This window comes from Nicotiana tabacum, chromosome 7 (genome assembly GCF_000715075.1).
Source record: "Nicotiana tabacum cultivar K326 chromosome 7, ASM71507v2, whole genome shotgun sequence".
In the NCBI taxonomy this organism is placed as follows: domain Eukaryota; kingdom Viridiplantae; phylum Streptophyta; class Magnoliopsida; order Solanales; family Solanaceae; genus Nicotiana; species Nicotiana tabacum.
In genome coordinates, this window is record NC_134086.1 from 30934780 (window position 1) to 30950125 (window position 15346).

The 15346-nt window shown below is 34.0% G+C and overlaps 1 protein-coding gene across 1 annotated transcript; it reads left to right on the forward strand.

Annotated features, from left to right (window-relative positions):
* Positions 1-8999: 8999 nt before the first annotated feature.
* Positions 9000-15108, forward strand: LOC107770118 (chaperonin CPN60-2, mitochondrial). The gene is made up of 18 exons (XM_016589385.2): positions 9000-9195; positions 9294-9318; positions 9419-9550; positions 10602-10761; positions 10887-11062; positions 12200-12295; positions 12635-12739; positions 12867-12953; positions 13039-13128; positions 13214-13294; positions 13385-13453; positions 13572-13649; positions 13742-13837; positions 13959-14058; positions 14147-14250; positions 14396-14501; positions 14584-14662; positions 14756-15108. The coding sequence occupies exons 1-18, from the start codon at positions 9158-9160 to the stop codon at positions 14859-14861; spliced, it is 1728 nt and encodes a 575-aa protein (XP_016444871.1). The 5' UTR covers positions 9000-9157; the 3' UTR covers positions 14862-15108.
* The last annotated feature ends 238 nt before the right edge of the window (positions 15109-15346 follow it).

A 15346-nucleotide genomic window follows, 5' to 3' on the forward strand; every position in this document is an offset into this window, starting at 1 on the left:
TGGAATTGAGTATCACCAATTCGAACACAGTTGCAGGTTTGTTCTGTTACATTGCTATCGAATTTTGGCTGTATATTACTTATGTACAAATTATCTACAATATTTCTACAAAAAATCTAGAGATCAAAGACTATATATATATATATGAGTTTTGAATGTCATTCTAACTACAATATTTCTACAATAAAGCTACATACCATTTGTAGCTCAATATGAAATTTAGAATTTCAATATGTCTACAAATTAACTACAAAATTTCTACAAAAAATAGTTCATAACAGTATTTAGCTTTATTTTATTGCAGGTTCATCTAGAACACTGAAGTTAATTGATATTCCAGCATCTCCGGCGATAGTGGAATATGAAAGTATAATAATAACAGAAAGTACACCAAGTGTTATTGAAGTATGCCAAGTATACCAAGACAAACAAACAATTGCTAGTGCAATGAAGTACTATTCTGTCATGAACAAGTTCCAATTTAGGGTGAAAAGATCTAGTGCTAGAAGGTAGAAACATTGCACTTGCAATTCTTTTTTATTTTGTAGTTTATTTGTAAATTTTTACTTCTTCAGTTTTTTGGGTGATATTGTTTAACAAAATTGTAGATAGTTTGTAGTTGTTTTGTATATAAATTGTTGAATATGATCTTTTACACTACAATTATTTTTTTTATCTACATTTTTTATACCAATGTTTAAATTGTTTTTTTTAGCTACTGGTTGGTATGTGTTGGTGAAAAGTGTACATGGCACTTCAAGGCAACTAGCATAAATGATTCTGCAATGTTCAAGGTTAGAAATTTCAACAACTTGCACACATGCTCTTTGATGGACAGTACATTCATACAACGCAAACCTACTGTCATGGTAGTTGGTAGCATGGTTATTCCAAAATATGCTGATCCTAAGACAATTTTACGCACCAAAAGACATACAAACTGATATGTTGTCTGAACATGGCATGAAGTTAACATACATGCAAGTTTGGAGAGCAAAGGAAAAGGCTTTGGAGTTTTTGAGAGGCCATCCTGCTGACTCCTACAGCAAATTGCCTAGTTATTTGTATATTCTGGAGAAGACTTATCCGGGATCTGTAGTTAAATTGAAGAAGACGGAAGATGACTACTTTTTATATGTATTTGTTGTGATTTGTACGTCAATCAGTGGTTGGGAATATTGTAGGCCAGTTGTAGTAGTTGATGAAACCTTCTTAAAGTCAGCATATATGAGAATAATGCTAACGGCTAATACAATGGATGCAACAAGTATTGTAGTTTTATTGTAGAAATATTATAGCTTGTCTATTTTTTGTACTACTTGTAGATTCATTGTAGATATATTGTTGAAAAGTTGTTGTTTGTATGTATATGTCTTCCTCTGCATTTTTCCTGCAGCCAATTAATTGCTTTTTGCCACATAATGTAGGTACCATATTACTATTGTCATATATTGTTGTTGATTTAGAAAATGACGCATCATGGAAGTGGTTTCTGGAGCAATTCAAACATGCATATGGTGAAAGACCAAATATGTGTGTTGTTTTGGATCGGAATGAGAGTATCTTGAAAGCAACATCTATTGTTTATTCCGACATGCCATATTATTCTTGCATGTGGCATATTTGGACAAATATAAGGGCAAAGTTCAAGAAGGGTCATCTAAAGTCAAGCAAATTGTACTTTGTCACGGCACGGTCATACACGTTTGATGAATTTAATGAAAGGATGTCAAAGATTGAAGAGATTGACCCGCGTGTTAAAGCATACTTATACGATATTGGCTATCATAGATGGTCTCGAGTACATGCTACGGTGAACAGAACTTGGATTATGACATCAAACATTACAGAGTCGTTGAATGTTGTAACAAAAGATGCAAGAGAGTTGCCGATAGTAGAACTATTAGAGTATATGAGGACTCTTCTTGAACGCTGGACTAATGAAAAGTTATTGAAAGCAAAGGGTACATTCACATACTTTGGGTTTAAATTCAACAAAGAGTTGGATGACAACAGAACATTGTCGCACAAACTTAGAGTAAGATCTGATCATTTATTGCATCAAAATAAATTATTAAAAGAGAATGTAGATAATTTGTAAATATTTTGTATTTAACCGTATATGAATTATTTTTTGTTTGTAATGTAATTGTAGGTGAGGGCTTCAACAGACTACATCCATACAGTACTAGATGGTGTGAGGCGCTATATTGTTTGTCTTGAAAACAAGAGATGTAGTTGTGGCAATTCCAGCTTGACGAACTTTCTTGTCCACATGCTTTGGCTGCTTTAAGGCACATGGATGAGTCTTATGAACAATATTGTTCTCCTTATTACACAACCTAGAACCTCTTGCGTACTTATGAAATACCAGTAAATCCCCTACCTGATGAAAGCAAATGGAATGTGTCACAATATATAATTGAAGAAGTTGTAAATCCACCTTTAAGTGAGAAAAGACAGCCGGGAAGACCTCAAAAACAAAGATACAAAACATATGATGAAGTAAATTCAAAGAAGTATAAGGTTTCATATGGCAACTACGGAGTAGAAGGGCATAACAAAAGATCTTGCAAGAATTCTCCCAAAAAGAAATAAAATTTTATGTAATAAACTGAATTTTTCATAAAAATTGTTGATGAGTTCATGAGAATTATATTTGATGTGTAATTGTTGAGGCACCTTCAATTCTTAATGTAATTAGTTTGATATTGTTCTGTTTAATTAGTATTCTGTATTAATTTAATATTTTCATAGCTTGATTGATTTGTGAATGATTTGTATATATGTAGTACACAGTTATTTTATTATCTCCAGCACCCATCGATAGTTGTTAATGATCCCTACAATTTATCTACATAAAAACTAAAAAATAACTACATAATCTGGAGTTGGCAGAGTAACTACATAATAATTAAGTTGAAAAGGAGTTAACCAGTAACAATAATTAGATCAAGTACTATTTACTTTCAACAAGTGAATATAAAAACGACAGAATGTTTCTCCATTGATCGAACTAGTATACTGGATAAAATAAAAAAACAAGGGGCAAAATAATTAAAACACAAATCTGCTACAATTAAACTTCAACAATATTGTTCATAAACTTGTCTACTATCTTTCTACAAAACTAGCTGCAACTAAACAGTTTAACTACAGTTCCATACAAAAAATTGCAACTAATTCTTCTTCCTCAAGACTTGTGTTTTCTCGTTCACAACTGGTGCGCTTTTTTTCCTTGCTAATCTGTCAGTCACCTCACTTTCATTAATTGCACCATTCTCTTACTTCTTTCTAGCGTAGTCCCACAGTAGCGCTTCCTAGCGTCTACGATGTTGATCAATATCAGAAAGGTCATCCACAGTAACTGCTAGGTCTCCAATGCTGACATACTCTGCAAAGGCAGCAACATATATACCACAGTTGCTGCAAAATTTAAAAAGTGCCAATATTTAGCAAACAATGAACAAAAAAAATGTTAAATAGATAGAAAGAAATAAGATTTTTCATACAGTGATCCTACTTTTTGTTGTGGTATCTCTCTGACGTTCCACTGAATGTCAATAGGGTCAGTAACATCTTTTTCAATATATGCCTTTGTGTTCTTGAAGTTGATGTCTGATCGCTTGCCATAAAAATCGGTGCATGACAAGTAAAGGGGGATCATAACAGAAAACTTGGTGACTACAAATTCAACAATAGAGTGATTATGTGAAGAGACCGTAGAATCATACACATAAAGAACCCTATCGGCAATGTCAAAAACAACCAACACACAGTGAATTTTTTCTACAATATTGACGGGCATAATCACATAATCAATTTGATCCCATGCAACATTTGCCAGCAATCTGTACCCCAATATGTATTCTGCTATGACGTCTTAGGGTTTGACAACAACAAACTTCTTTTCTTGAGGAGAATTGATGAACTTATTATAAATTTGTTCAATTCTAGTCTTGAACAAGCAATCAGTGGTAGTAAACCTTATCTTGTTGCGGGGGCCATACTTTTCTCTTTTCCTTAAGCAATACATTATAACATCAATGTGCTGCAACAAAAATAGATTATATTTAATTATTTCCTTTTGGTAATTATCTACAAAAAAACTACAAAATAACTACAACTACATTTTGTTTTAAATTAGTATTATAAATTATCTACAGAATATACACAAACAAACTATAATTTTACTTGTTTTTAATCATTAGTACAAATTATCTACAATATATATACAAACTAAGTACAATTTCATTTGATATTAGGTATTAATACAAATTATCTAAAATATATATATACAAACTAAGTACAATTCCATTTGATATTAGGCATTAATACAAATTATCTACAAAACATCTATAATATACCGACAATTCAGTTTGATGTTAAGCATTTATACAGAATATCTCCAATATATTTACACAATAACTACATATACTAGAAATGGCACTATAACAGTGTTATAGATACAAATAAAGAAAAATTCAACAAAATAACTACATATTTTGAGTATGAGTTTACTATGTGGTTGAAGACTTGGTCGGGGTGTGCCATATTATAGAACCACTTCTTCTTATCAACCTTTTCCACTCCAAGATCAAATCATGACTTAATTTGGTTATCCTTTATAAAATACAGAGCCTTCCTCATATTGAAACAAATAGAAATTTAAATAAATTTGTTGAATGAAGTAGATATCTAAAAGATAAATACTAGAATCAAATGGTCAAATTGTGAAAACAAACCTCTTTGAAGTTTTGTCGGTACCAAAGTATAACCACTTGCTGAAATCTTCCAACAACTCAAGATCAACATCTTGACCAATAACAGAAGTAAATGAGTGCTTCAGGTGAAAAATTAGAGGTCCAATCGAAGTGCTGCCACCACAACTGTATAAAGGTAGAAATGCTGATCGGGCATGCTTTCCAGGCTGCCTTGTTCTACCTTGATGCACATGTGTTGATTCATCTTGGTTAGGCTCGCCGAACTTAACCAACTGGGAGAAGTTACCCGGCAGCTCAAAATCATCAAGTGTAACCTCCTTCTTCTCATCTCTGAAGTCATCTGAATCACCTACATTTACATACTCGGCTTCTTCACCTACATTAACATCTTCCTCATTCTTCTGTTCTCCTTGAATTGTTACTGTGACTCCGTAAATTGGAGATTCTGCATGCATATCTTCCCTCACTGTTACATTTAGTATAGCTAGCTTAATAGAATAGTAAAAAAAAATTGAAACGGAAAGCAAAAATTTCTGAATACAATTTCATACCTGCATTTTCTTCATCAACTGCACCTTCAAAATGGGAATATAAATCAACACGTGCTGGAAGATTCTCATTATTTTCCATGTCATTCACATGCCCTGTTTTCTCATTAAAGTATTTGAATTATAATGGATAGTAGTTGCTTGACATTTTTAGGAGATATGTATGTATCTTATAGAGATCTACATAAATCTGTAGATCTGTATAAATATATTGTATTTAATTGTATGTATGTTGTAAATATATCTTAAATAATATGAAGACATGTTGTATGTATGATGTAGATAACTTGTATTAATTTATAGATAAAATGTATGTATTTTTATATATACATGTTTTGCTGCTACTGGCATGCAATGGTTCTCCACTAGTGCACTGAAATTGTTGATTGTTCTTTTCTTTTGGGTGGTCAGCATTTTTTGTAGAGCTCCCAGCAAACAGAAAGTTTTATATTAGTTAAGATATCTATTTTATGAATAACAATATAACTTAGAGGTGACATAAATAGTTTTGTTAAATGAATAAACTAATAAATATTACCTTGGCATCAATGTTATCATTTCGACGGTTTATCACCTGTAAACTGACTTGATAGAGTCATTTAGTAGCTCTCGAAGGCTGCTTAGTTCTTCAAAGACGTCTTTCCTGAAAGGTGCAAGATCTGAATCAACCTACATGTTAAAAAATATAGAGAGTTAACTTCAAAATATGGCTTTAACATACATTAAAGAACATGTACAATTTTATGTATACATGTTACCTTCTCAAGACCTTCTTTTAATTTTCTAATTTGTTTAAGAATAGACTTCTTGTCCTCTTTTCCAATTGACTCTTTGGGTTCTAATAGAGGAGCATCAACTTTCGGATCCTCAGAAATGTGTTCAACTTCTTCAAGTATGTACTCAACTTTATCAGGCAAAGACATCATAGAAGCTCTTCAGTTACTTTAGTTATGTTGGTGAACTGAATGGAAAAAAAAACAAATTAGCTGGACTAAATAGAATATATATACAAATTGTAGATAATTTGTATTAAATTGTATAGTCATAAATAAAAATCATTTACCTTGATCAATTCAGGTTTGATCATTCTATCTTCAATTGCAGCTAACCATATCTTGTCCTTACTAGCTGACCAGTTAAGTATGCGAGAGATTGAATTAACAACTTTTATAGCTATATCAGTGTTGACTGTAGAGCAACACTCGTACAACCATACTTGCATAGCTAGTGCGAATTCTCGAATGAGATAAGAATGAACAAAAGGATTGAGTCTGTGCCTAACTGATTCAATCAACTGTCTGTAAGACTCAATACCCCATGGGTATGTCGCATACTGTCCGGAGTCCACCAAATAAAACCTAAAATTGTCTACCAACCCAACATTGTCTTTGTCTGAAGGACAAATGAAGAACTCTATGAGATATAGAATACATAACTTGACTGCGTCCTCATCATTTACCCAGCTTCTGTTGGTTACAATCTATTTTAGGTATGACTTCTCCACTTTTTCCTTGTTTGGAAAATAACTCCTCATTATCTTACTGTTATAATCCGGAGTGTAACCAAAGTCTGTCACTTGGGTAAAACATCTAAGACCAGTTATTAACGCAAACTCTCTCAAGCCAAAATTCAACCTCTGACCCTTTAACTCAGTTGAAAAATAAGAAACACCAGATGCATTCAATTCATACTTCATTAGAAGATGAATAACTTGGTTTTGCATACATATTTTGGGAATTGACAGGAAATAACCAAAACATGTCTTATTGAAAAGCTATAAACCATTTGGAGACAATAACTCTTTAATTTGGCTAGAACACTAGGGTCGGATAATATCTGAAACCTAAGGACCCCATAATCAACATTATGAGGTGCAAAAAAATGTAGATTATGCAGAAAAAATAATTAATCTCTTATTAATACACAGCTCCAATCTAAACTATACCACATCTACAATTGTCATACAATATATCTATAATATATCTACAACTACATAATATAATTAAAAACAAAAAGAACATCACTACAATTTTTTAACAATATATCTACAAATTTAAACAGCTTCAGAAAACTACAACTAATCTTCACAATGTAGACAAATAATCTACAAACCACAAAAAACACAGATTATGGAGCCTTTTAAGAATTAAAACAAACAAACAAAAAAACTATTGTTGAAATTACTAAATTCTTACCTTCACCAATGAATGTTATTGAACATTTTTAGGAGATTTTACAGTAGGAGCTTTTTTTGGAGCTTTTACTGTAGGAGACACTTTAACTTTCTTTGCAGGTTTAATGACAGCTTCATCTTCTACAAAATGATCATCAAAATCTATAACTTTGCCTTTCCTTTTCGCTGAATTGATTTGCCTCGAAGATTCACCAGCATCAAAATCATGTTTTTTTAGTTCTAGCTTCTGCCCTAGCTTGACGAGGGGAAAACCTATGCTTCTTCTCTTCATTTGCATGAGCAGATTTTTCATGCTTTTTCGGTGAATATGGTGATAAAACACCCAAATCAAAAGAAAGAACATCTGCTTCTTTAATTTTTTAGGGCTTTTTTTGGAAGCTTTGTTCTTCTTCATTGAAAATCTTTGAAGCTGGTCGTTAATGGGTGATTAAACTTTGAAGAATAGTTGAAATTTTGACTGATTTTAGAAGAAAGAGCTTGAGAATAGGCGTTAACGGAGGTCTTCCAGATTTTCGTTGGTTTTAGAAGAGGAAATCGTGGGGTGTGGTTTGATATGTGAGTGAGGTGGTGGGATTTGGAGAGAGAAACTGGGAGAGTGAGAATATACGGTTGGGTAAAATTAGGAGACTAATTAATACCATTAAAATCCTAAAATGGTACATAAATGGTAATTAAGTAATTTTATTAAAAGTTAAGCATGAAGGGGAATATAGTTTACTATATGGCATATAAATATAAAAATCTCTTCTTAGAACATGAAAAACTTGATATTTCAAGCTAAAAAAGAAATAGAAAGAATTTTAGAAATAAATAAAAGAATAAGATTGGTGCAAGAAATATCAAAAGAGGGAAATACGAAAAGAAAAGACGATGTTATCCTTTCTTGTTTGGAATATCAACAAAGGAAAAAGAGCAAAATTGAATTTGTTAATAAATAGGATAATATAATATTCTTCGTCATTAACTTACATATTTTTTATACTATAAGAGGCATAATAATTTATTATGATTTAGTCAATTAACATACATATGATTCACTAATATAAAAGAGAAATAAAATTTAGAAAGAATATTTGCCCGCATAAACAAAGCTTTCTTAAGCGCTTATTAATTTACATATAATATTTCGTCGTACTTTTATTATGTCTTCACTCTTTATGACCTTTAATTTGCTTAGTCTTTTAATTATATGTAAGTTAATGACGAAGAAAAATTATATAGATTTATTGCAACAACCTTATTCTTTTATTTATTTCTAAATAAAATAAACTATAAAAAATAGTTTTGAGGGACTAAAATTATAATTAGGCAACTTTTTAATACAACAAATACATTTTCCCTTTTTCCATTTTCTATTATTCTAAACAACATTCTTCACTACAATATTTTTTTTTCTTTTCTAAAAAAAAGAAGAGAACTACAGATTGACATTTTTTTACTCCTATTTTTAAGTTAAAAACCTTTGAAGGCTTAAATTCTTCTTAAACCCTCTCTCATATATACTTTCTTTTTAGAGAATACAGGACTCTTAAATATGAAATGATGATAGTAAAAGTAAAACCCTAAAACCCTAGAAGCTGCTTCTTCTAGACCCTTCTCTTTCCTCTCTAAATAAAAGACCTAAAAACTTTATATTCATCCCCCCACTTCTCTCTGTCTCTCTCACCAGCATTTTCTCAGTTGCAAAAAAAATGTATCGTTTTGCAGCAAGTCTTGCTTCCAAAGCCAGGTTTATAATCATATTCTATAACTTTTTTTTTATTGTGTTAGAAAAATATAATCTTTATTAATTTAATTAACAAATACCATTTTTCTTTGTTTGTACAGAGTTGCAAGAACCAGCACCCAACAGGTGGGAAATATTTGTAAAGTTGATTTTTTTTGGTTGTTGTACAGATCAAGAAGAGCTGTATTTTGGATTTGTTGTTTAAATGGTTTTCCTTTTGTTGCAGATTGGCGGAAGGTTAAATTGGAGTAGAAATTATGCTGCAAAGGATATTAGATTTGGAGTTGAAGCTCGGGCTATGATGCTTCAAGGTGTTGAGGAACTTGCTGATGCTGTTAAAGTCACTATGGGTCCAAAGGTGAAATTCTTATTAAGTCATTATAAATATTGTTAATTATAAAACTATTGTGACTTATAGTTTCTTATTGTGGAAAGTTTTTCGGAAACGGTCTCCCTACGTCCTAGTCCTAGGGTAGGGTTAAGGTCTGCCTAAACACTACCCTCTCCAGACCCAATTTGTGGGTATCACGGGGCTTGTTGTTGACCAAAAATTGAATAGTTTGAACCTTAGAGGGAATACTTGTTACTCAAGATTTTATTAGAACTCGTGCTAAAAATTTGAACTTCGGTGACATAGTATTGTTTCTACTCAATCATCCAACACTATGGGTCCAAAGCTGTCTTTTTTATTAACCCCATTGGTGAATATACTCTGATTGTTCTGATTTATATGTTATTATTGCTATCTCGGCCGGGGGAGGGGAGGGAATGTAATAACCCAGCTGGTCGTTTTGAGTAATCAAGTCTTATTGGCTCAATCCCTATTTGATGCTTTCCGTATGTGTATTTGTTGTTATATGTTATTTGATGAAGACTTGTGGTATTGTTTATGTAGCTTTTACGAATGTAAAGTTCTTCAGAATTGCCAAACATTGAATGGGTTGAAATGTAGAGAGAGTACTGCCAAACATAGGTGCTCAATTCTTTGGAAATGAACATAAATGCAATTATGCAGTCATGTCATTAGTTTCCATCAACCATGAACACTTTGCTGTCTTCAGATGCTCACATGCTTCTTATAGTGTACTGGAAAGTACTCATTAGGGCATATCGGGTTTTTCTGGATCTGATAGTTACCCTGATATGTCAAGCTGTTGGTCGCTTCGCTCTCTAGTTGGCAGAACTCGGACATTTCTGGCCAACTCGTTCCCTTGAAGCGAAAGTAGAATTAGTTGCCTTTTTATCACTCCTTGTTCCTGCTAGTCGAACTTGGAGAACACTGGGGCAGCAACATTCCATTTTGCTGGCATATTTCTAGGAGATGAGAAAGTTGTTGATTACCACTGCATATTTCTGGTGGTAACTCCATCATCATGAATGGCAATTGATGTTAGAAGTTTATTGTGTAGGGACGTAATGTGGTGATTGAACAAAGTTGGGGTGCACCCAAAGTAACAAAAGATGGTGTCACTGTCGCAAAAAGTGTTGAGTTCAAGGACAAAATAAAAAATGTTGGTGCAAGCCTCGTAAAACAAGTTGCCAATGCCACAAATGATGTTGCTGGTGATGGTAAGTCTTTAGAAGTCTGGTATTGCCTCTGCTGCTGGAGTTCTATGTTCTGTCACTTCGTAAGACTGAATTTATGATTTTCCGCCCCAGCATAATTGGTGGTTTTGTGTTTTTCTATTTTTCAGGTACCACGTGTGCTACAGTCCTCACCCGAGCAATATTTGCTGAAGGATGCAAGTCAGTGGCAGCTGGTATGAATGCAATGGACCTTAGACGGGGTATCACCATGGCCGTAGATTCCGTTGTAACAAACCTGAAAAGCAGAGCACGGATGATCAGCACATCAGAGGAAATTGCACAGGTATCTTTTTCAGTTTTAGTACTTGCACATAAATGTTACAGTGTTTTGTGGTACTGACAGATCTCTACCTTTTACTCAAAACCATCCTCGAAGGGAAGTGATAATAGTAAAAAGGAAGAAAAGCAGAAAGTAACAAATAGCCCCGTGGAGAGATTAGAGCCCGTTTGGATTGGCTGAAAAAAGTGGCTTTTAAGCACTTTTTAAGTGCTTGAGCTGGTTTTACAAATAAGCAGTTACGTGTTTGGATAAAAATGCTTAAGCTGAAAAAAAGTTATTGAAATGTTTGGTAAACAAGTGCTGATAAACATTTTTTTTTTCTGTTAAAATGACCGAGATGCCCTTAAAGCTGTCAACATTAAAAATAAGCTTATTGATGCATTTTTTATTTTAAATTAACTCAAATGCAAATTAATTTGTGTATCAATTCAGTTTAAGTTATAATACTGATTAGATAAGATTATTTTAATTAATATGAAGTACTTATTAGGTAAGGCATTAATTAATAATCGTAATTAAAAAATATACTTAATTATAAAAACAATTCATATAAAATTACCCACAAAGTAAATAAATTGATGTAAAATAGTTTTCAAAATTGAAGAACCACGTAAAAGTTACTTTCTTGTTATCTGCTTTCATATTTGATTATGCAAATGAATCAAAAGTGGAATTGGAAGGAATTAGAAGCTCTTGAAGTTGAGAAACAAGTCTTGCCAATCAGTTTAGAATACTCCTGAAATTATGATACCAGATATAAAGAAATGGGAAGAAAGAGAAATGGGTTAGAGGTTTCAGGAAGAGAGGGTACTTTGGAAATTATAGAAGTATGTAAGGGATAATAGGGTAAATTACTTGGTCAAACTCAAGTAGCTTTTAAGCCCCCAAAAAATAAGTTGGGATAGACCAACTTATTACTTTTGGCTTATTTTTAGTTATTTTGACTTAAAAGCTCTTGACTTTTTGTATTTGCCAAACACCAAAATAAGCCAAAAAGTGCTTTTAAGCTGGTTTGACCAGCTTTTAAGCCAATCCAAACACCCTCTAAATTAGTCACTGGAGTTGATACAGAAGTCAATCATCTGCTATGTTATGCACTATTTCCCATAAGATTCTGATTTTGTTATAATCCTTTGATAGGTTGGGACTATCTCTGCAAATGGAGAAAGAGAAATTGGTGAGCTAATTGCAAAGGCTATGGAGAGAGTAGGCAAGGAGGGAGTCATCACTATTCAAGTAAGTAATTCTACTTTCTATTTATGTATGCGGAGTTTGTACTAGTCTCGTGGTCTCTGTTGTCCTATATTTACCTATGTAAGCTATAAAGCGTGTATCCAAAATCAGAGGATGTTAGTTTATTGACTAACTCAGTGAGACCTGAGCAATTTTTGTTGGTGAGAGGGAGAATTTGGGCAAGAAATTAAGCAAGATGGAATTTGGATAAATTCTTTTGTTGCTCGGTTAAGAAAAACATCCGGTCTTCAATTTGTATCATCTGTGCTTTGGCTGAGTTTTTGAAGACTTGGTTGTCTTGTTATAAAGGTGTGTAAATAACTCATTTCTATTATCATGCAGGATGGAAAGACACTGTTCAATGAGTTGGAAGTTGTTGAAGGGATGAAGCTGGACAGAGGTTACATCTCACCATACTTCATCACAAATCAGAAGAATCAGAAATGTGTATGTCTCTAGTTAGCTAATATTAGTGAAGCTTGCACGAGATCGTATTGCCAGCATGCTTCTCATATATTGCACCATGCTTGCTCTTTTCCGTTTGAACTCACTATTCTCTTGATATATCTGGCAGGAACTCGATGACCCACTAATTCTTATTCATGAGAAAAAGATCTCAAGCGTTAATGCTGTCGTGAAAGCATTAGAGTTGGCTCTGAAGGTGTAATCCTCTTTCTGAGATTATCAATTTGGTTTCTAATATTAGTCATGGAGCTGTCTGTCTTACTCTTACTTGATCTATTCAGAGGCAAAGGCCCCTCTTAATTGTGGCTGAAGATGTGGACAGTGAAGCACTTGCCACTCTTATTTTGAACAAGCTTCGTGCTGGAATCAAGGTATGTTGCTTATATATTGCGGTGCTGTTTGTTGTTTAACTTGTCTTCAGTTTGGTGATTGCATATTGTCTGTAAATGTTTACAGGTTTGTGCCATTAAAGCACCAGGCTTTGGTGAAAACAGGAAAGCTAATTTGCAAGATCTTGCTATTTTAACTGGAGGCCAAGTGAGAACTTATTTACCGTGCTCATGTATAAGATAGTTGATATTTGTCTTAAAGATGCCTCAACCAATGTCTCTTACTGCTGTGTGGTAGGTTGTAACAGAAGAGCTTGGATTGAACATTGAAAATGTGGAGTTGGAGATGCTGGGATCATGTAAAAAGGTACTTTTCCCGTGCCTTTTGGCTGTAGTAGCCATTCCTTTAGTATATCTGTTCTCTTTTGAATGTATAAGTGCATGAGAAAATGGTGTGTAATGTGATTCCTGTTCGACTTTCCTAGGTGGCTATTTCCAAGGATGATACTGTCATTCTTGATGGCGCTGGTGAGAAGAAGTCCATAGAGGAACGATGTGAACAGGTTTGTCTTGCTTCTGTTTTGCACCAATATCGGTACAACCGCTGCACTTCAGCATGGGGTTGAGCATATACTCGTGCTCTTTGTATTTGCAGATTAGATCAACCATTGAACTTAGCACATCTGATTATGACAAGGAGAAGTTGCAGGAAAGACTAGCTAAGATTTCAGGAGGTGTTGCTGTGTTAAAGGTATGCGTTTGTTTGCAACTTGTGCAAATGCAGAACTACAAGAAGAATTCAGACTTTCCTTTTAAGCTGAAAGAAGTTGCAATGTAGAATCTATATTAATTTTAACTGGATTAATTTTCAGATCGGAGGAGCTAGTGAAGCTGAGGTTGGCGAAAAGAAAGATAGAGTCACTGACGCTTTGAATGCCACAAAGGCTGCTGTGGAGGAAGGAATTGTTCCAGGTTATTATACTGCCGTTTTCATATTCCCCAGCTAACTGGGAATAACTAAGTAGTCGGAGATTAATATGTCGTTTTATTTTTATTGCAGGCGGTGGTGTTGCTCTTCTTTATGCAGCAAAGGAATTGGATAAATTAGAAACTGCCAACTTTGACCAGAAAATTGGTGTACAGATTATTCAGAACGCTCTTAAGGTTTGCTTGCTTCCTTTATCTCTGCTATTTAACTCTAGAATATAGCGTCTCAGAAATAGAGTGGTTCAGCTCAAATGTGATGCCCATTTTGGCAAGTATCTTGAACTGCTATCAGCTTATGCCGTGGTTGAACCTGTGATTGCAGACACCTGTACATACAATAGCTTCAAATGCAGGAGTAGAGGGGGCAGTCGTGGTTGGTAAACTGTTGGAGCAGGACGACACTGATCTTGGATATGACGCTGCCAAAGGTATTGATATTCATCTTTTGTCCCGTTTCAATATAGACTGATCAAACATCCAATTTCTCAAACGACTGTTTCTATGCAACAGGTGAATATGTGGATATGGTCAAGGCAGGAATCATTGACCCGTTGAAAGTGATCAGGACAGCCTTGGTCGATGCTGCCAGGTTATAACCTACGACACCCTTTGTATTTTCTCGTTCTTTCAGTGTAGGCATTGGATTCTTGCTAAAGTCCCTACAATGTTGTGTTCTATGCAGCGTGTCGTCTCTTTTGACCACAACCGAAGCAGTTGTTGTCGAGCTTCCTAAGGATGAGAAAGAAACTCCAGCAATGGGTGGCGGCATGGGTGGCATGGACTACTAGTGGCCAAGAATAGTAATTGAAGCTGCTTGACTTACAATTGGTTAGAACAAATGAAAATAAATTTAGGGTTGTTGCCCATTTTGATGAATCTTTATGAGAGGATAGGCACCCATTGTACCCATAGTAAGAGAGACTATTGTGAATTCATCTATATGTAGGTTGAGAATTTGTTAGTCTTTTTTTTTTTCCTTTCTGGAAACACAGTTTTTTCCTCTTATTTATTTCTACAATTTTACATGCAGCAAAATCTTGCTGTCACCTCGTAGTCAAACTGCTTTATTTCATATTCCCGAGCTGAATGTTTATTGGAAAGAGTCTCTCAACCTTCCCATAGGGGTAAGGTTTGCACACACACTACCCTTTTTATACTCCACTTGTGGGATCTCATTGGTTTTTGTTGTTGTTGTTGTTGTTGTACCTCGTAGCCAAACTGGTAACAGATAAGCTACCATCTGTTTCCTATCCAGACTGCAAAATTGGAAAGA

Bases quoted from the DNA above. Each gene is read 5' to 3' on its own strand.
- LOC107770118 (XM_016589385.2), top strand. From the start codon at position 9,158: ATGTATCGTTTTGCAGCAAGTCTTGCTTCCAAAGCCAG. The intron at 13,650-13,741 runs GTTTGTCTTGCT...TTGTATTTGCAG, and splicing joins TAGAGGAACGATGTGAACAG to ATTAGATCAACCATTGAACT. The intron at 14,251-14,395 runs GTTTGCTTGCTT...CTGTGATTGCAG, and splicing joins TTATTCAGAACGCTCTTAAG to ACACCTGTACATACAATAGC.